This window comes from Rhipicephalus microplus, chromosome 7 (genome assembly GCF_043290135.1).
Source record: "Rhipicephalus microplus isolate Deutch F79 chromosome 7, USDA_Rmic, whole genome shotgun sequence".
Classification (NCBI taxonomy): domain Eukaryota; kingdom Metazoa; phylum Arthropoda; class Arachnida; order Ixodida; family Ixodidae; genus Rhipicephalus; species Rhipicephalus microplus.
The window spans coordinates 165236019-165255910 of record NC_134706.1 but is presented as its reverse complement, the minus strand read 5'-3'; the positions used below and the strand labels follow the sequence as shown (position 1 = coordinate 165255910).

General features: G+C 50.4%; 1 protein-coding gene across 2 annotated transcripts in view; it reads right to left on the bottom strand.

Moving 5' to 3' along the window:
- The window catches only part of LOC119179501 (uncharacterized), a 126081-nt gene that overhangs the window by 14536 nt on the left and 91653 nt on the right, over nucleotides 1-19892 (bottom strand). For both annotated transcript variants that reach the window (XM_075869901.1, XM_037430587.2), the window contains exon 5: nucleotides 9451-9602. In XM_075869901.1, coding sequence (XP_075726016.1) covers nucleotides 9451-9602 — 152 coding nt within the window. The remainder of the gene's footprint in view (nucleotides 1-9450; nucleotides 9603-19892) is intronic.

The following is a 19892-nucleotide window of genomic DNA, read 5'->3' as shown; positions in this document are numbered from 1 at the left end:
GAAAGTAGCGGTAGAGCGGCGGGCGTTAACGAATGCTGCACACATCGATGGCGCCGAGAGCGCCACTTTAACGTAGCAGCGTACGCGCGCCGCAGCCTTGCGGTAGAGGTTCTTGAATGAGGAAAGTGAAGAGAAAAGCGCCCAGCTGTTATTGTCCTCCAATACGAAGGCACCGACACGGCTTCGCGCGGGGGAAGATTGAGTGGGAGGTAAAGATTGAGGAGGAACGTATAGGAGAGAAAGGACGCAGACGACTGTCTCGGACGCGGCTCGCGCTGCCGCCGGGAAAGGGAAAGCAGTCAGGCGAGCCAGCATGGGCGCGCCATGTGCGCGCTTTACACCCGGACTCACGCCGCAGCCTTGCAGCTTGCAGTCGTTGCAGTCTCTATGGTGTCAACGGCACACTGCGCACTTGTTGCAAGCTCCTCCCCTGTAGCATCGGCAGGCATCGGTCGTTGTGCTCGCAGTGTTCGTGCATTCGGAGTTAGGCCTGTCGCACGCTGTGTTCGTGCGTTCGGAGTTAGGCCTGTCGCGCACCACAGTGCGCGACAGGCCTAACTCCGAACGGCGGAGCTTACGGCGGAGCTCACGGATGTGGAGATTGTCGCCGAAGCTACTGCTAAGCAGCCAAATGAAGACTCTGCCGAGGTGGATCCCGCAAGCGCTGATGGTGCCCCACTCCTGACATCAGCTGAGGTCGTAGCTGCCTTGGCCCTTGTGCGCCACCACTGCGGCGCGATTGAAGGCATCGGCCTATCACTTATGGATCGCCTGGACTATATTGAGGACGCAGTCGTCAAACACGTCATGGCCAACAAAAAGCAGGCTACTCTTTTTCAATATTTTAAATCAACACAATAAATACTATGTCTGAATCTTCAAGTGAGTATTTACTGTACCACGCTTGGTGCAACCACGCTTGGTTGTTTTCAGCAAGCTGTTGACGCATTTTTTTCGTGATTTTTTTATATCGAATTCTGGATATATCGAACTATTTCGCGATTGCCGCACCATTCGATATATCGAGGTTCGACTGTGTGTGTGTGTGTGTGTGTGTGTGTGTGTGTGTGTGTGTGTGTGTGTGTGTGTGTGTGTGTGTGTGTGTGTGTGTGTGTGTGTGTGTGTGTGTGTGTGTGTGTGTGTGTGTGTGTGTGTGTGTGTGTGTGTGTGTGTGTGTGTGTGTGTGTGTGTGTGTGTGTGTGTGTGTGTGTGTGTGTGTGTGTGTGTGTGTGTGTGTGTGTGTGTGTGTGTGTGTGTGTGTGTGTGTGTGTGTGTGTGTGTGTGTGTGTGTGTGTGTGTGTGTGTGTGTGTGTGTGTGTGTGTGTGTGTGTGTGTGTGTGTGTGTGTGTGTGTGTGTGTGTGTGTGTGTGTGTGTGTAATAACGACAGGAGCATCCTTTTTAAATTTTCTATGTGCATCATTGAAAAAAAGAAAAGCATCTGCTGTGGCAGCCACTTTTTGGGAGATTGGAGACAGTATTCCTACGATGGGAGATTAGGTCGAAGTTCGAGAGTCTCGCGTACATTTCAGGAGAGTCGGCAGGTAAGATGCAATCACTAGCGGTGACGTCACGAAGTTTGGGGCGAGGCTTTCAAGGTTTAAAGTGATGTTGTCACTGGCACTTTCTTATTACCAAGCGTCTGATTGCGGTATGCATGGTGATTTTGGTTTGTTCAAGAGTAGTTGGCTAATATGAGAAAAATGGTTCTTTTTAGTGCAATGCCATTATTTTAAAGATGTGTCCATTGGTATCAAAGCTAAAAAAAAATTGATCTCACTGTTTCCCGAAACAATGGAGCAAGGACTATTCATCAATGTCTTGCTTTAGGCATATAGCTGGACATTAGGAAACAGACCTCGTAGTGATAGGGATACTCTTTAGGAGCAAAGCTCCTTAGGCCCACACCCCACAAATCTTCTGCAACATCCACAATGCTCGCTTTTCTTGCAGAAAGTGACATAGGGCCTTCGCCTGCGATGCACAGTGTCAATTGAAAACACGCGAGTGCATAGCCTGTGCGCTTTGGTGGCTACTTGCAATGCGTTCAAGTGGGAGCGAGAGTAACCACAGCCTCTTCTCATGTCATCTGGTGACGAGCAAAACAACCAGGGAGTTGCCGCCTGTTCCTTATCACCAATGACTGGTTGTTTTGTTCGCAAAGAGGTAACACAAAAAGAGGGTGTGGTTAATCTCGCTCCAGCTAGAATGCGCTGCCAGCAGCTACCAGAGTGCACAGGCCACGTTTCCCTTCATAAAAATTGAAATTGTACATACTAGTGGCAATGCAGTGGGACGCTGCCAACTCGGACGAGCACTTACACTAACTTTAAAAGCAATTTACAATGTCTCAAAGACAACGTTCATCAATAATAATCAGCCAAGAATGCACTTATACAGTACAATCAAACAATGCAAACATATCGAGGTATTGATATTCGTGTCAGAAGCCTTTTCGAATGTCCTCTAGGAGGTAACGACACACTCGGCCCCCCAGAGTGAATATTAAGTAGCTTGCATCATGATCTCAAATAATTATCCAATTCAATACAAAAAATATCTATACCAGTGCCACATGATGGCAAACTATATGTCCTGTGTATGATGATGCTAATAAAGTTTTTATCATTAAATTCAGACCAATCTTGATATTGTTAAACGACGACAGCAATGAGAGAGCATCAGGTAGATGACGAAGACGAATACAATTGCGTTCAAGTTTTTGTTGCGGTTGTACCTCCATCTTGGCTGCAGCTGCCTCTGACTCTCCCTGTATATTTTGTAAATAGTGTGAGCGCTGATTGTGTTGCTCATCATTTTCACTTTCACCTGCGCATACAAAGCACCGTGATCATCATCATCGTAGCGGCTCGCTGCTTGTTCGGTTGCTGGCTCGCGCGTCTGGGTTGACAATAAAACGGTCGCTCCTTCGTACCTGACGTCGTCTCACAAGTGGTGGAGCGTGCTGTGATTCCCAAGTCCTCGTGCACTACCGGTCACCCCTGGAGCTCCGATCAGGTCGACGGCTGTGCTTGCCAACAGTGATGGCGCAAAACGACCCACCCCCTACCGCCTTCTTCGCACCACCCGCTCAGCCTGCTGGGCCTCACCACACCGTGAGTACCTCGCAACGAGACCCTCCAGTGTTTTCTGGCCTTCGCGGTGAGGACGTAGAAGAATGGCTGGACAGTTACGACCGTACCAGTGCTTGCAATTACTGGGATGAGGCACATAAGCTGCGCTATGTACCCTTTTATCTGAAGGAGGTTGCTAAGACGTGGTATCATAACCACGAACGCGACTTTCCTGATTGGTCAGCATTCACGGTGCAGCTGCGTCAAATATTCGGCACTTCTACAGGACGCTCTGAGGTAGCTAAACAGAAGCTCGCTACCCGCATCCAGGGGCCTGACGAATCGTACACATCGTACATTGAAGACGTTCTGGCCCTCTGCCGCCGCGCCCAAAAGGACATGCCGGAGGCCGATCGTATTCGGCAAGTAATGAAAGGCATCAACTCCGTCGCCTTTAATGCTCTTGTCATGCAGAGCCCGACAACAGTTCAGGACATTATTACCACCTGCCAGCGCCTGGACGCACTTTACTCAATGCGCCTTCCACACGCCTCCTATGACACTCGTCTTACTGGCGAGCATGAGCTGCGAGCTCTAATTCGCACCATAGTGAGAGAGGAACTTCACAGCCTTGTTCCTGCCAGCGCACCGACTTCACCTGCCCGCTCACCCCCTCCTAACCTGCGGGAAATTATAAAGGACGAATTGGCGTCGATGACGAGCGTCGCACGTGCCCCGCCTCCTGTGCCCTTACATGTGCCTACGTATGCCGAAGTCGTGTCACGGCCTCCTCCACCTACTCCACCTGTAACTACGGAAGCCGTATACGACCATTTGGCCGCGATGGCAGCCAAGGCACCACCACAACCACACTTCCCTGCCTGGCGCCCTACGCGCCCCGTCTGTTACTACTGTGGCATAAGAGGACATATCTCCCGCTTTTGCCGTCGGCGCCAGCAAGATGAACGACGAGGTTATTCTTCGTACGAGAGTGACCGGGCTGCGAGGTCTGACCCCTACGTTCCAGGAACCTACATTCCCTCGTCACGACGTTCGCCTTCGCCTCCTTTGTCCCACGGTGAACCTCGTTCTTCCCGCTCACCCCGCCGTCGTTCACCATCGCCCTTCCGCCGTACTACTTCGCCTTTACGTTCTGCCCTGATGCCCCTCGACAGCCACTCGGAAAACTAGCAGCTGCAGTTTTTGGAGGAGAAACTGCCTGTCGTCGAAGTGTCCCAATTCCTCCTGCGCGCCCTGCAAATTTACTAACTGTTTGTGTAGAAGGCATTTCGGTTGACGCACTCGTGGACACTGGAGCAGCCATTTCGGTCATTGATCGCGAACTATGTCATCGTCTACGAAAAGTGCAAACTCCATATGTTGGTCCGGTGTTATGTGGTGCTAATGAAAATAGAATTTACCCTATTGGACAATGCACTGTTCGTGTTCTGATCGACGGAATTCGTCACCATATACAATTGGCTGTGCTTTCTTCATGTGCTCATCCGATTATATTGGGCTGGGACTTCCTGTCAGCCGCTTCCGCTGTCATTTCGTGTGGTCCGCCCGTTATTCGCATTACGGACACTGAAAATTCTAGTGCTTACGATTTTTCGTCGCCTCACCTTGTTGCAGCTGCAGACTTTGTACTGCCCCCGGCCCAAGAACGTATCCTCACCATTAGATCCAGCGATACCATTGACGGTGACGCAGTGGTTGTCCCCGATCAGCGCTGCATTTTCCGAGGAATCGCCATCGCATGTTGTCTAGTGCGGTTTTCGCGTGGTCATGCCAGTCTCACCGCCTACAACACGACAACAGAGCCACAACTACTGCCAGAGGGGTCCACTGTTGCCAGCCTTATCGACATAGCACCGGTATGTGTCGTCACTGTATCGTCTCCGCCGTCAGTCGCTAAGTGTACGCCACCAGGAGGCTCATCTAATGCGCTTAAAGCCACTTTGAGTCCATATCTCACTCCAACGCAAACTAATGACTTAATGGCCCTTTTAACAAAACACAAGACTTGTTTTGACGTTTGTTCGGATGGCTTAGGTCAAACTACGGTGACCTCTCATCACATCGCCACAGACGGTTCTCGTATTATCCGCCGTCGCCCTTACCGCGTGTCGTCTTCAGAACGCAAGGTCATCGAGGAACAAGTCAATGACATGCTCGCACGCAACGTTATCAGACCTTCCACAAGCCCTTGGTCTTCTCCTGTTGTCCTAGTTAAGAAAAGGGACGGATCAGTGCGATTTTGCGTTGATTACAGGGCACTAAACAAAATTACGCGCAAGGATGTATATCCTATGCCTCGAATTGACGATGCACTTGACACCTTACAGGGTGCAGAATATTTCTCAAGTCTCGACCTACGATCTGGGTATTGGCAGATCCCGATGCATGAGTCTGATAAAGAGAAGACAGCGTTTGCTACTCCTGATGGTCTCTTCGAATTCAATGTGATGCCTTTTGGGCTCTGCAATGCCCCAGCCACATTTGAGCGGATGATCGATACGGTGCTGCGTGGCCTAAAATGGAAGACCTGTCTTTGTTACCTGGATGACATCGTCATCTTTTCATCCAGCTTCTCGCAACACCTAGAACGTCTAGACGAGGTGCTCACATGTCTAGCCAAAGCCGGTCTCCAGCTAAATACCAAGAAGTGTCGGTTTGCGAGCCGCAGCATCAAAGTGTTAGGCCACGTTGTCAGCAAGCTTGGCATCGAACCTGATCCCGACAAAGTGGCCGCTGTGCTGCACTTTCCTAAGCCCACCACGCTCAAAGACCTTCGCAGCTTCCTCGGCTTAGCCTCTTACTTCCGCCGTTTTGTCCGTGATTTTGCCACTATCGCGGCTCCTCTTCACAAACTCCTGACCACAAGTGCATCATTTCTTTGGACAGATGACTGTGAAGCTGCTTTCCAGACCCTGAAGCGATGCCTCACGTCAGGGCCAGTTCTTCGCCATTTTGATCCCACAGCCCCTACTATATTACACACTGACGCAAGTGGGCACGGAATCGGCGCTGTTCTGCTGCAGCGTGACCAGGCTTCACAAGAGCAAGTCGTGGCTTACGCGAGCCGTACTCTCTCCCCAGCGGAACGCAATTACAGCATCACTGAACAGGAATGTCTCGCTATCGTATGGTCCGTGCAAAAATTTCGCCCCTATTTGTATGGCCGCCGCTTCACGATCGTCACGGATCATCATGCGCTCTGTTGGTTGTCATCATTAAAAAACTTGTCAGGACGCCTCGGTCGTTGGGTGCTCCGACTGCAGGAGTATGACTACAGTGTCACATACCGGTCGGGCCGCAAACACCAAGATGCCGACGCTTTGTCACGCTGTCCGCTGTTGCAAAATCATGACGCATCTACCTGCTGCGCAGCACCTCCCAGCCAAGAGACCACGCAGATGACCAGTCTTAGTCCCATCGAGCCCACTGCACCGGATGACTTCCTTCAATCCGCAGACCTCACCTCGCTCCAACGTGCAGACACATACTGCCGTACAATCATCGATCGGCTCACCGGCTCATCTCGTGCTCCCAACAGCCGCTTGCGACGACAACTCACGCGTTTCAAACTTCATGACGGAACGCTACTTCGACAAACTTACCATCCTCTCGGTAGCCGATGGGTCCCGGTCATACCTCGCTCACTTCGACTCCAAGTCTTAGAAGCCTTTCATGACGACCCGACGGCTGGCCACTTGGGTTTTCATAAAACCTACGATCGCATTAAGACTCGCTGCTTCTGGCCTGGCCTCTCCACTAGTGTTTCCAGGTACGTCACTTCCTGTTCATCATGTCAACACCGAAAACGTTCGACATCTCTTCCCGCCGGCCCTCTACAGCCTCTCCCGTGCCCATCCGCTCCCTTCGAGTTCGTCGGCATAGACTTATACGGACCCCTTCCGCTTACCGCCGCCGGTCACCGCTGGATTGTTACTGCCGTAGACCATCTTACTCGCTACGCTGAGACGGCAGCTCTTCCTACTGGAGCTGCCAGCGAAGTAGCCGACTTTGTTCTGCGTGCCATTATCCTGCGCCACGGCGCCCCTCGTGTTCTCCTAAGTGACCGTGGCAAGACATTTCTTTCTCGTGTGCTCGCTGAAGTTTTACAGGCCTCTGACACAATCCATAAGACCACCTCGGCATATCATCCGCAAACCAATGGTCTTACTGAGCGTTTTCATAGAACTTTGTCAGACATGATCTCTATGTATGTCCAACCCGATCACAAGAACTGGGACACAATACTACCTTTCGTCACGTTTGCCTATAACACTGCCATACAACGCACTACACGTTACAGCCCGTTTTTTCTTGTGTATGGCCGTGCACCATCTTTTGTTCTAGACACCAGCTTTTTGTCCACGCCTTCTGTCCCATCTGCGTCCCTTCCGGAAGAATTCGCTGCCCGTGTCAACCACTGCCGCACAATCGCCCGCGCCAACACCTCTACCATTCAGGCCCAGCGAAAAGTTCGTTGTGATGCGACACGTCGAGTTGTGTCATTCTACCCAGGCGACGAAGTGCTCCTCTGGACACCTGTTCGCACACCCGGCCTCTGTGAAAAATTCATTCACAGATACCTGGGTCCTTACACCGTGCTTGAACGAACATCGGCCGTAAATTATCGCGTCGCGCCGGTTACTTCGGCTTCTGATCGCCGTCGTCGCGGGACCGAGATCGTCCATGTGTCTCGCCTGAAACCTTATATCCAGCGCTCATACACTTACTAAATGAACGTCTTGCAGACCGCTTTCGTGTAGGGGGGAAATAGTGTGAGCGCTGATTGTGTTGCTCATCATTTTCACTTTCACCTGCGCATACAAAGCACCGTGATCATCATCATCGTAGCGGCTCGCTGCTTGTTCGGTTGCTGGCTCGCGCGTCTGGGTTGACAATAAAACGGTCGCTCCTTCGTACCTGACGTCGTCTCACAATATATTTAAATTATTCATTCTCTCACATTTGTGACAATATGATCAATATCTTAGCAGATTATGCTTACGCACAGCAGAGACAACGCATGAAAATTCGGGAGACCACAACAGACAGGAGAGAGAGGTGCAAATCCAAAATTACTGCGACCAGCTGTCATTGCTTCCATCCACTGCATGCGACTGCGAAAGCACAGCGTTTCAGAGCAGCATCTGCAGCTATTTTTCCAACAATGGCAGGTGTTAGTACGTCCGCACCCGTACCGCTTTGCGTCCTGGCGCTTCGAGAACATTTTCCGAAACAATGATCCTGCGTGATCACCAACGCTTGGCGGCAAGTTGTGTTCCACAAGAAACCCCATAAATCGCACTGCCTAGGCAGCACCTCTGAAAGAAACTTCTGATATTGCCCTGTCCTTCAACAACATGAACGTAGTTCACATGCTTCAGTGAAGCAATGTGCATTTTAAGGCGGCCTTGCCGCCGTTTGAAATGCTTACATCACAGGCGCGCGTGGTACAGATTGAGTACTTCTCACCTTTCCGTGAAGTCATGAAGCACAGAAACCCAGCTGGGTATACGTCCATAAACACTTGCAAGTACTTCTTTGCTCTTGACACCACCACAAACCTTCATTGATTTTATTGATACTTGGGGTTTTACGTCCGAAAACCTCCACATGATTATGAGAGACGCCGTAGTGGAGGGCTTCAGAAATTACGACCACCTGGGGTTCTTCAACGTGCACCCAAACCGGAGCACACGAGCCTACAGCATTTTGACCTCCATCGAAAACGCAGCTGCCTCAGCAGCCGGGATTCGATCTAACAACCTGCGGGTCAGCAGCCAGAACCTTACCCACTAGACCACCGTGGCAGGGCCGCCACCAACTTTCCAACTAAACTCCGAAAGAACACAACCCCCCCAACTATTTAACACTACTGGTACCTAGAGCGGCGATGTATCTATGGGCCTAGTGTACAAAATGTGGGGGCCAAAACAGGTACAAAAGTTGTGGTACCTTTCCCTCACTTTTTTTTTGGTATGGTGGCCAGCGTGTCCCATGTCTGCTGGCTTTCGCCCAGATGAGCAGTATGGTTATAGTGACCTAAAAGTGAAGCAGCGAGTGCTTTTCCAAAGCACCAAACTGTCACAGCAGAAAGGGCCGACATTCCCGCGAGTAAACAAAAAAAAAAAACGCTTCTGCTGTGTGGCGGCCACTTTTTGGGAGACTCGACATAGCATTCCTACAAAAGGGAGATTAAGTCAAAATTTGGAAGACAATTTCTAAGAGTTGGGAGGTTTGCAAGGCTGCACAGAACGAAAACTCAGATGCTGGCCCCAAAGTTTCAGACTACTTTGGCTGCACCCCTAGCTTACACAATACAGCACACAACAGCTAAGACATAAAAGTCCAAAACAGCACCTTTGAGTTCCTCCTCTTTTTTCCGCGCTTGCTCCTCGCGCTGCTTGCGGATGAGGGCGAGGCGCGCAAGGTCGGCCCGGGCCTCTTCAGTCTTGCCCGCTGCATGCATCTTCTGGTAGTGCTGCTTGGCACGCTGCTTCTCCAGTTCCTCCCTGCGCCAACAGCACGAGAAAGAATTAGCTGTTTCGCATACAGAAAAAGCTAAGACATTAATGTACACAAACAGTTGGAAGCACAGTGGACTCATCAAATAAAACCTGAAGGCAGCAGGAAACATGGTACAGCTTAACAGTAATTCTGATGAACGAGAGATGAATGGGGGTGCAGAATTCGAAGTATAAAAACAATCACATTTGAGGCAGTCATTCCACATGAGCAGCAAATACATTCAAGAGATTTCTACATTACACCGAGAGTTTACTGTGCCAATTTTCCTTCAAACTCTTGTTGCTTAAAGTTGTAGCTATGATATCTGGGGTTATCCATGTCAAAACCACAATGTGATAGTGATGCACATTGTAGTGGTGATCCTTCACGTGCTTCTCATGGCGTATTTGGTTGGGCGTTTTCGAGCGATCTGAAAAGTGGCTGAGCCTTCGGTTGGGAGTATTTGAGCGCTCGGACTACCTTCGGTTGGCTCGTTTAGAGCATTGGCCTCTGACTCGGAGCGTTGCCGATCGCTCTGACTTCGAAGTGGGAGCGTGGCACGATCTGACCGAGAGGACGGATCACGTGACACAAGCCAGCCAATCACGTGGCTTCCAGCAGGTGAACGAGGTCACAAAACACCCGATGAGGTGAGGTGAGGAGCGCGAGCGTGCATTTTGGATGAGGGCATCGCCAGGCACGTAATAGTTCTTGCCCGTGCATTGTTAATGGTGTTTTTGCATACGTGTGGGGCTAATTCCCATCTACGAAGTCATAAATGCACCATGTCAATAACGAGGTGGCTAGCGAAGGCGAAGGAAACGTCAGTGCTGTCGTTACAGCAGCTCACAGACAGCCTGCCTAGAAGATAGCAGTTCGGACGAGGACGATCGCCAAATTTATATGCACAGCTCAGAAGGCTTTCGCTGTGCCCAGACATGTCAGAGAGAGAGAGAGGGAAAGAGTATAAGAAAGGTCAAACATGTCAGTGATATCCACTGAACTTATCGGCACCATTTGTTGACTTGGCGCAGCAATGTTTACCCGGCAGCTTCCCGCACTGGTTGCACGGTGGTGCTTCGGGCCAACAAGTTTGCGACAAAAAGAGCTCGCGACATGATAATGCACAATATGCTGCAACCATGACCGTCCGTAGGAAAAAGACCCCATGAATTTGGGCGAGGCGTAACAGTGTGCATATGGGTCCATCGTGTTAGCGACCCTTTGAAGGCGTGCGCGCAATGCAGGGAACACATTGGAATGATTCGTATAAGCACGGGCCGGCATAGCAGCCGCGGTTTGCCAACAAGCATGCAGCTGATGGAGTCGATGGTGGGACGGAGTCGCAGAACCGGAAGTAGACGGTGTTTCTAGCAGCTTGTCAGCGATCAGAAGGGGCATGAGAGGAGCGCTCGGCAAGAGGGCAAAGCGCCTTCGGAAGCGGATATCATAAAGGGTAGCACATAATCGCCATGGTTGCAATAATTAATCACGTCTGACTCCGCTATTAGAGCACAGTTTCGAAAAATTTTCACGGCACGGTGTTCCTCCTACACTTGTACAGAATTTTCCCACCACAACTGAATTTCGACCTATGGGTGGTTTAGGAGCCCTTTATATGCACTAGCAGTTAAAACGTAGTTGCGACGGATCCCCGACTAAGTCTTATAGAAACTGATCCATTCAAGAACCGCTTAAGCTGTAGTGGTTCGTCTTATGCCAACCAGTTGGTGGGTACCAAGTGTGTACAGCAATAAAAATTTGTGGCATAAAAGTTTACAGCGCAGCTGAACTTGCACATACCACAATGCACAACAAATGATTTTTTGTCTTTTTGATATAAGCTGAGATCAGCCAATCAACTATTCTGACTTTTGCCCGATTGCGGCAGTAGTCGTAGGGGGGAAAACGAGGGGGAGGTGGTGACCAGTGACAAACAAGCCAGTGTGACTTATCACCGACAAAGTAATTTATCATTGTAAGACTCTCCAGCTATCTGCTCGGACACGCATGGCGTAGCGCCACTTTAACCCTACTGCATGCTTTTAATAGGCGACTACCTGAACACGCACAGAGCTATTCGATCATATGAGTAGCGACACTACCCATTGGCTCCATGTATCAAAATTCAAACACGGCATGGGCCGAAATAGCGGGAGTGAAAAGATTGTCGCACCATCTCTTGACCACAAATTTAATTAAAAAACACACTATTCTGTGTTTTTGCGTTTAGCAGGATTGTGAGCGTCACAGCATTCTGCCAAACAGCACGGCAGCGCCTAGAACTTGTTCTTGGGTGAGCTGTGCCTAAGTGTATGGAACATGTTACTTTGACGCAGTGGTGGAGACGTGATAAAAGACAGAGGAGCTGCTCTTTCTCTTGATGCTCTGTTCTTTTTCATGTTTTCCGCATTACGCTAGAAGTGACGTGGCTATAAGCGGCGTGTTCGTGAGGTGAACATGCTTTTTGTTATATTTCCATTGCATAGCATCCGTCGCCGCTCAATTTCATTAACCGCACAGTGTAGTGGATAATGCAGTGATGTCGGTAGTTTACCAGATTCATGTGGAGAGCCCACGATGTTTACATTTCGGCAAAATAGTGACCGGTAAGACATGAAGCAAGCGGCATGCAGCGCCGATCCAGGTTGATCGAAACTGTAAGACTGTCAATGGCAGCAGACGGTGCTGTCCGAGCAGTTAACGCTGGTGCCATTCGAAAGAATCCACAAGCATCGCACCTGAAAACAAAAGAGCACTTGCAGTGCTAGTTGCCAGGAAATAGGAATATTCAATGTTCCCACTTTCTTGTCATCGTGCTTTCATGATTATATGGTATTCCATCCTGTCTCCCACTGGTTTTGCGATTAGTGGAATTCGACCGCTGCGTGCAGCAAGACAAAGCGGCCAATTCATGGTAAGTACTGATCGGTACTGTTGTGCTTTGATTTGCACTCTACCGTATCAGTATCTTGTTTATGCGACCATCAATCACGCTGTGTTTGTGAGACACATCCTGCGAGCAATCGGTCTCAAGCGTGTATTTTCAAACGAGCAAACGAGCAAACAAGGAGTAACAGAAAAAATCAGGGTGCAGCGTTAAAATCATCGTAGCACGAACTTGCAAGCACCACCTTCGACAAAATGAAACTGGACGCTCTAACACAGCTTCTATTACGTCTTTGCAAAGTGATAACAGCCGACAGGTGCGGCGGGCACCACGCAAGCAGGGGTAGCCAGGGCCATTGAGGGGACGATGCCAGTGTTGCGTGCAACGTCGAGCAGCCTTAAGGAAGTGCACGCACAGGTGGCGATGCAGTTTTGTATTGTTGCTCCCAGATGGCGCAACAATCTGCTCACTCCCGCAAGGTCGGCCAATTGCGTGTCCATGTTTCGGAACAGAGTTTCGCAACTCATGATTCAATAACTCTGGTTCACCCATGCAGTGCTTCACAGATACGCAAGCAGCTCGCTGCTGTGGAGTTGAGTGTTGAGAGTAAGCATACTGCGCGCTTATTTTAAGTGACAGCCCAAAAACGCCTCTGTCCGCTGCCAGGACTTGCAAAAAGCTCCTCATCGTTGCATTAACCCAGCAAGCTACTAACCGCATCTGTGCAGCACAGCACAGCAAGGGCTTCATTTCCGGGCCTGCTTTATGAAACCGGAGCCCAGCTTGGGCCCATGGCTCCAAGCCCGGATCTGGCCAGGGCCTGGCCGTAATCTGGCCAGGGCCTGGCCGTACATGACCAAACCCAGTCCGAAGCCCGTGTTTCCAAGCTGCAGCCTGACCCGTGCCCAGGCGTTCACTACTGAACCCATCCAGGGTACACGTATTCATTACCAGGCTCAGACAGGGCTGCTAGAGGTTATTAGTTGTTGATGACCATTATTAGTGATGCTCTGTGCTTTGTAGTGCATGATTAGACAGAAAATCCAATGTCTACACACATATAAATGCTGCTTTGGTTGCGTGGGTAGCTCAGCAGTGAAGCTGTTTTGCTGTTAACTCCTGGGACACGGGTGCGATTCTGGCGGCAGCGTATCAATAGGGCGAAACATGGAGGAAAGAAAGTCTTCAGTTTTGAATATTACATCAATACAAGGGGCAGCGTTACTACTTTGTCCTGCTCAAGCTTTTCGCTGGCGTCCTTTAAGGGCTCCACGAATTTGTCGACCTCCGTAAACATGGCCATATCGACGTCTTCCAAAAGCAGATTTCCTCTTGAGTGCAGGAGATTCTTTATCGCATTGTACTGAGTTAGCACATACTTGATCATAACAAGTTTTGAATGCCTCCGACTCTTACCAGGTGCCCCTCCAGTTCGGCACAGAATGCCTTAGACCATGCAGTGCATAATGTTCACGTGAGCTTGAAGGCCCAACTTTGGACTTTAAATGAAGGGCTTGACTTCGGACCAGCCCAGTCTCAAGCCTGGCCCAGGCCCGCAGCCTCAAGCCCAGCCCAGGCCCATAGCATCAAGCTTCACGCAAAGCAGAGTCATGAACTTTCAAGCCCGAGCTTGGCCAGGGTCCACCAGAGAGTTCTTCGGACAACCCGGCCTGCGGGCCAGGCCAGGCCCATGTAGTGCTCTACTGTACAAAGTCGGAAGCGTAGTGGGTGCATTCTACAATAAGCGGGTAGATATTCACAGTCTTCGTTGAGTAGGCAAAGCGCTGCACGCAACTAGCCCGCAGACGATTTTGTTCTCTAGGGCAGTACCGTGTTTCAATAAACCTGTGTCACTTTTCACTTAGTAGTGGAGTGCAGAACGTATGTATCGTGGAACTGCCAATTATTTCCGTTATGTCACTAGACCACATTACATATCCCAGACGCCACTGTAGTTTCGAAATGCTCCTTGGCGTCGCCATCGCGTGCTATTGGGCGGTTATGCGAGAGCACAACCGGTAGATTAATCTTTTCTGTGGCATAAAATTTATTCATGTGTTTATGTTTGCAGCGATGGCACTCGTCAGGAGATTCAAATTCGTAGGTGGTGGTTAATACACAATACACTTTTGGCAAATTCTATTGGGAGAGCAGGAGCACTCAAAAGCATGCTTAAAGTGCTCTCTTCAGAGCTGGCGTGTTTCAGTGGTTGAACAGGTGCAGGAGCCCTGTTATGCATTGGTAGAGCAAGAGTGCTTTTGCTGCGCCGAGGGCAGCCGGGAGCAGTTTGCAGTGCTCTCGCCTGAAAAGCGGAGTAGGCGCAGTACGAGTCACGTGGTTCTTGAACGTCACAATCTCCCTTTTTTTTTTCCAGCCGGCGAGCGCGGCGGGAATGGTAGCAACCATGAGTAGTTTGATACTGCTGTTTTGTACAAATAGCTACGATGAGAGCTGGCAAGTTTGCCAAATGAGCCATTGCACAAGCACACTGGGTATTAGAATAATGAAGAATATGTGGCTGACACATTTCACGCGTACTTTTCTGCTGCCCCACAAAGAGTATGCCAGGCTTGGAAAGTTTCAGTCACATGGTCTCCCTACTCGTCACCTTCTCACCTGCCCTCCGGGAGAGCGGCGCATTCCAGTGGCAGGTTGAGAGGCCCTGCTCTCAGTGCTCTGCCACCCACCCACTCCTCAGTGCCCTGAACCTCTATTCCTGTTCTCGCAATGGAATTCGCCATTAGTGCGTAGTTATACCGCCATTCCCGGAAGGTACGCATCAACGATGTTTCACTGTATCACACTAAAAAAAATGCAGAAAGTCGCGAATTCAAAATAAATATTTTGAATGTCAATGTTTTCTGATAGCTCATCATAACTTCATAACTAAGTCACACCTGCAACAAAAATAAAAAATTTACTTCAGAAATTGATTATGAATGTTTATCATTCACAGTGTACTTCTGGCAAGCCTATTCTAATCGGTGATCGTGACGAGTTACAGGAGATCAGATGCAAAAGAATTTGCAGCCAGCCTCATTTCGTACATTACAACTTGTTGCTATCACATTCACAGTTTCGCCCTTGCGATAAAACTGGCTTTCTAGCTACGTACGGCCACTCGTGCTTTCTTCAACCTGGACACACTGGCACCAACCACCGCATCGATAAGTGAAGCACAACGGCAAACTATATGCCAAGCTGTTCCAGATACCATCATCCTTTTTCCTTTTCTGAACACTAGCATCAAGTTATAGAAAAAGACCACAGCTATACCTTCACAGTGTAGTTCTGGCAAGCCTATTCTGATCGGTGATCGTGACGAGTTACAGGAGATCAGATGCAAAAGAATTTGCAGCCAGCCTCATTTCGTACATTACAACTTGTTGCTATCCCATTCACAGTTTCGCCCTTGCGATAAAACTGGCTTTTTAGCTACGTACGGCCACTCGTGCTTTCTTCAACCTGGACGCACTGGCACCAACCACCGCATCGATAAGTGAAGTACAACGGCAAACTGTCTGCCAAGCTGCTCCAGATACCATCATCCTTTTTCCTCTTCTGAACACTAGCATCAAGTTATAGAAAAAGACCACAGCTATACCACAAAGACAAAGCAAAGAATGCGCTAGCAAAAACTTGTAAGGCTGCCATCCAACTCTCTTGGATACTACATCGCATGACTCGACAAAAATCTGGTGTAAGGGAATACAGCTCCATTAGGGAGAGATGCTCTTATTGCATAGTATTTTCACACTAAAAGTGCAGAAATCGGAAGTGTTCCGAAGCCATTCACGGTGATGCTTGCCGAGATATCGCGCGCACCAGTGAACGCGACCACCCCTTGGAAGCAGACTTACAGCTGCTGCTCGAGTAATCACAGCTTCGACGAAACCGAAGCTATAAAAGGTTCAATAAAACGTTTCGGCCATGTGTTGAGGCACGAGGATTGATGGCTGCCGCACCTTGCAGCTGAATTGGGGGCTGCTGCGCAGTACGGCGCTGATTAACGAGTTTGGCGCAACAGGGTGGTTCGAAGCACGATGGCATAGATAAACACGTTTGGCACACAATGGAGGAGTGAAAATGGTACAGGTCTTCTACCCCATCTATAAGAATGGGGTAGCCAGCAATGGCGCGTGTGCTATCTTGGGAGGCATAAGCAAACAGCTGCATTTTTCATGAGATGCAATTTTGGGCAACTTCTTAAATTAGAACGTCATGTTCTGGTACTTCTGATGGCCAGACCGAGATGAAACTTTGGTCACATATCTCCTTTAAGGAGAGGCGTGGGTCTTCGTCCCACGTCATAAGACGTGGACTTCGTCCCACATCTTATGTTCAACGTCGACGTACATAGGCAGCATACAGCATATCCGCGATTGTCTTATTCAGCCGTTCCGTTAGTCCGTTCGTTTGGGGGTGGTACGCCGTCGTTCTTCGGTGATCCGTGTTGCTGTAGCGTAAGATTCCTTGCATGAGCTCCGCAGTGAAGGTCGTTCCGCGGTCCGTGATTAGGACCTCAGGAGCTCCATGTCTCAGCACAACTTGGTTAATAAAGAACTTTGCAACTTCTTGTGCAGTTCCCCTCGGAAGAGCGGTGGTCTCTGCGTAGCGCGTCATGTAGTCTGTCACTACGACAATCCATTTGTTCGCGAATCGGGATGTAGGGAACAGGCCCAGAAGGTCCAATCCGATCTGTTGGAAGGGCCTCGTTGGGACGGCGATCGGCTGCAGAAGTCCGGCGGGTCTCATCGGTGGTGTTTTTCGTCGCTGGCAGTCAGGGCAGCTCCGGACGTAGTGGGTGACATCGGATGTAAGGCGGGGCCAGAAGAATTTCGCCTTGATTTTTGTAATCGTGCGAGCTGTTCCAAGATGTCCGGAAGACGGGTCGTCGTGGCACGCTTCCAAAATTTCGTCACGAAGGTCTGCGGGGATGACAAGTAGATAATTCGTTCTCGTTCGGGGGTTGAAATTCTTCTTCACTAGGATGGAGTTTTTGAGGCTGAACGCTGGTAAGTTGCGCTTGAACGCCCTAGGCACGGCGACGTTGCGTCCTTCGAGGTAGTCGATCATGGCGCGGAGGTCAGGGTCGGCACGCTGCTGGGCGGCTAGGTCGCTCTCTGTCACGACTCCGAAGAACGCACAGTCTTCATCGGAGTCCTGTAGTGGTGGGTCGACGGGGGCGCGGGACAGGCAGTCGGCATCGGAGTGTTTCCTGCCGGATTTGTAGAATATTGTAACGTTGAACTCTTGCAGGCGCAAGCTCCACTGCCCAAGACGGCCAGAGGGGTCGTTCAAATTGGCGAGCCAACACAGCGCATGATGGTCTGTCACAACCTTAAACAGTCTACCATAGACGTATGGGCGAAATTTTGAAATGGCCCATATGATAGCCAGGCACTCTTTTTCGGAGGCAGAGTAGTTTCTCTCCTCCTTCGACAGACCACGGCTTGCATAGGCGATTGCCTTTTCGTAACCGCTTTGCTTTTGGACGAGGACAGCACCCAAACCGATATCACTGGCGTCCGTGTGCATTTCCGTTTCGGCGTTTTCGTCGAAATGAGCGAGCGCGGGCGGGTTTTGCAGGCGCTGTTGCAGCTCGCAGAATGCCTTTTCTTGGTCGTTTTACCAGCTGAAAAGGGTGCTTTCTTTCGTCAGGCGCGTGAGTGGCTCTGCAATGCGTGCGAAGTTTGCGACGAAGCGCCGGTAGTATGCGCACAGTCCGAGAAACCTTCGCACACCCTTCTTATCTTTCGGCCTTGGGAAGTTCGCAATGGCTGATGTTTTTGACGGGTCAGGTAGCACTCCCGCGGCGTTCACGACGTGACCCAAGAACTTGAGTTCCTCGTACGTGAAACGGCACTTCTCAGGCTTCAGCGTTAACCCCGACGTACGAATGGCCTCTAGTACAGATTCCAACCTTGTGAGGTGTTCGTCGAAAGTCCGGGTGAATACGACAACGTCGTCGAGGTATACGAGGCAAGTGTGCCACTTCAGGCCTGCTAGCACAGTGTCCATGACTCTCTGAAACGTTGCGGGCGCCGTGCACAGCCCAAACGGCATCACCTTGAACTCGTATAGACCGTCCGGGGTTATAAATGCAGTCTTCTCTCGGTCTCTCACGTCAACTTCAATTTGCCAGTAGCCGGTCTTCAGATCCATGGATGAGAAGTACTTGGCGTGGCAGAGGTGGTCGAGGGCGTCGTCGATTCGTGGCAGGGGGTACACGTCCTTTTTGGTGATTTTGTTTATTCTCCGTTAGTCAATGCAGAATCTTAAAGTGCCATTTTTTTTCTTCACGAGTACAATCGGCGCAGCCCACGGACTTTTCGATGGCTGTCTTATGTCGTCGCTGAGCATGTCATCAACTTGAGTCCGGATGGCTTCGCGCTCGTGTGAAAAAACGCGGTACGGTGACTGTCTGGTAGGTCGGGCTCCATCTTCGGTTATTATCCGGTGCTTCGCCAAAGATGTCTGACGTAACTTCGAATTCGAGGAAAAACACTCGCTGTAGCGACGGAGCAACTCCAGTAATCTGTCCCGATTTTCTTGCGACAGCGCCGGGTTCACGTCGAAAGGATGTGGCAGCATGGAAGCATCTGCGCGTGCGCGTTCAAAGGTGGCGACCGCGATCACTTGACTCGCTTCTTGCGTTTCTTCGAGAAACGCAATCGCAGCGCCCTTGTTTAGATGCTGGTACTCCTCGGTGAAATTGGTGACCAAAACGTGGGATCTGCGTTGCTTAAATTGCGCAATGCCTCTTGCGACAGACACACCGCGGTCCAGAAGCAACCTTTGGTCAGTCTCCACGATAGCGTCGACGTCAGGAGCAGCACCTTCACAATAGACGGCGATCATCAAGCTTGCGCGGGGTGGCAGGGTAACGTGATTGTCGGCGATCCTTACAGCAGCACCGTGTCCGAGGTTCGGCTGCGGCGTCGTGGAGTGATCGGAAGAAAACGTTATCGACCTGGTCTGCAGATCAATTATTGTGCCATTGTCCGTCAAAAAGTCCATTCCGAGAACTACGTCGCGGGAGCAGTTAGACAAAATGACGAACTCCGCAGGGTACGTAGTGCCGTCTATGGTGACGCACGATGTGCACATTCCACTTGGCGTCACGAGGTGGCCTCCTGCTGTGCGTATGTGCGGACCGTCCCATCTGGTCGTAACTTTCTTTAGCTTGAACGCGAATGTCCCGCTCATGACCGAGTAGTCGGCTTCCGTGTCGATGAGGGCGACTACGTCAAGGCCGTCGATGGACAACTGGACGTCCGATGCCGCTTTTCTCGAATTTCGGGTGCGTCGGGGCGTCGTATCGCGGCTTGCGCGTGTTGATGGTTGGGCACTATGCGTCGTCATCGTCGTCTTCTCAGCGGCAGGCTTCGTCATTTCGGGTACG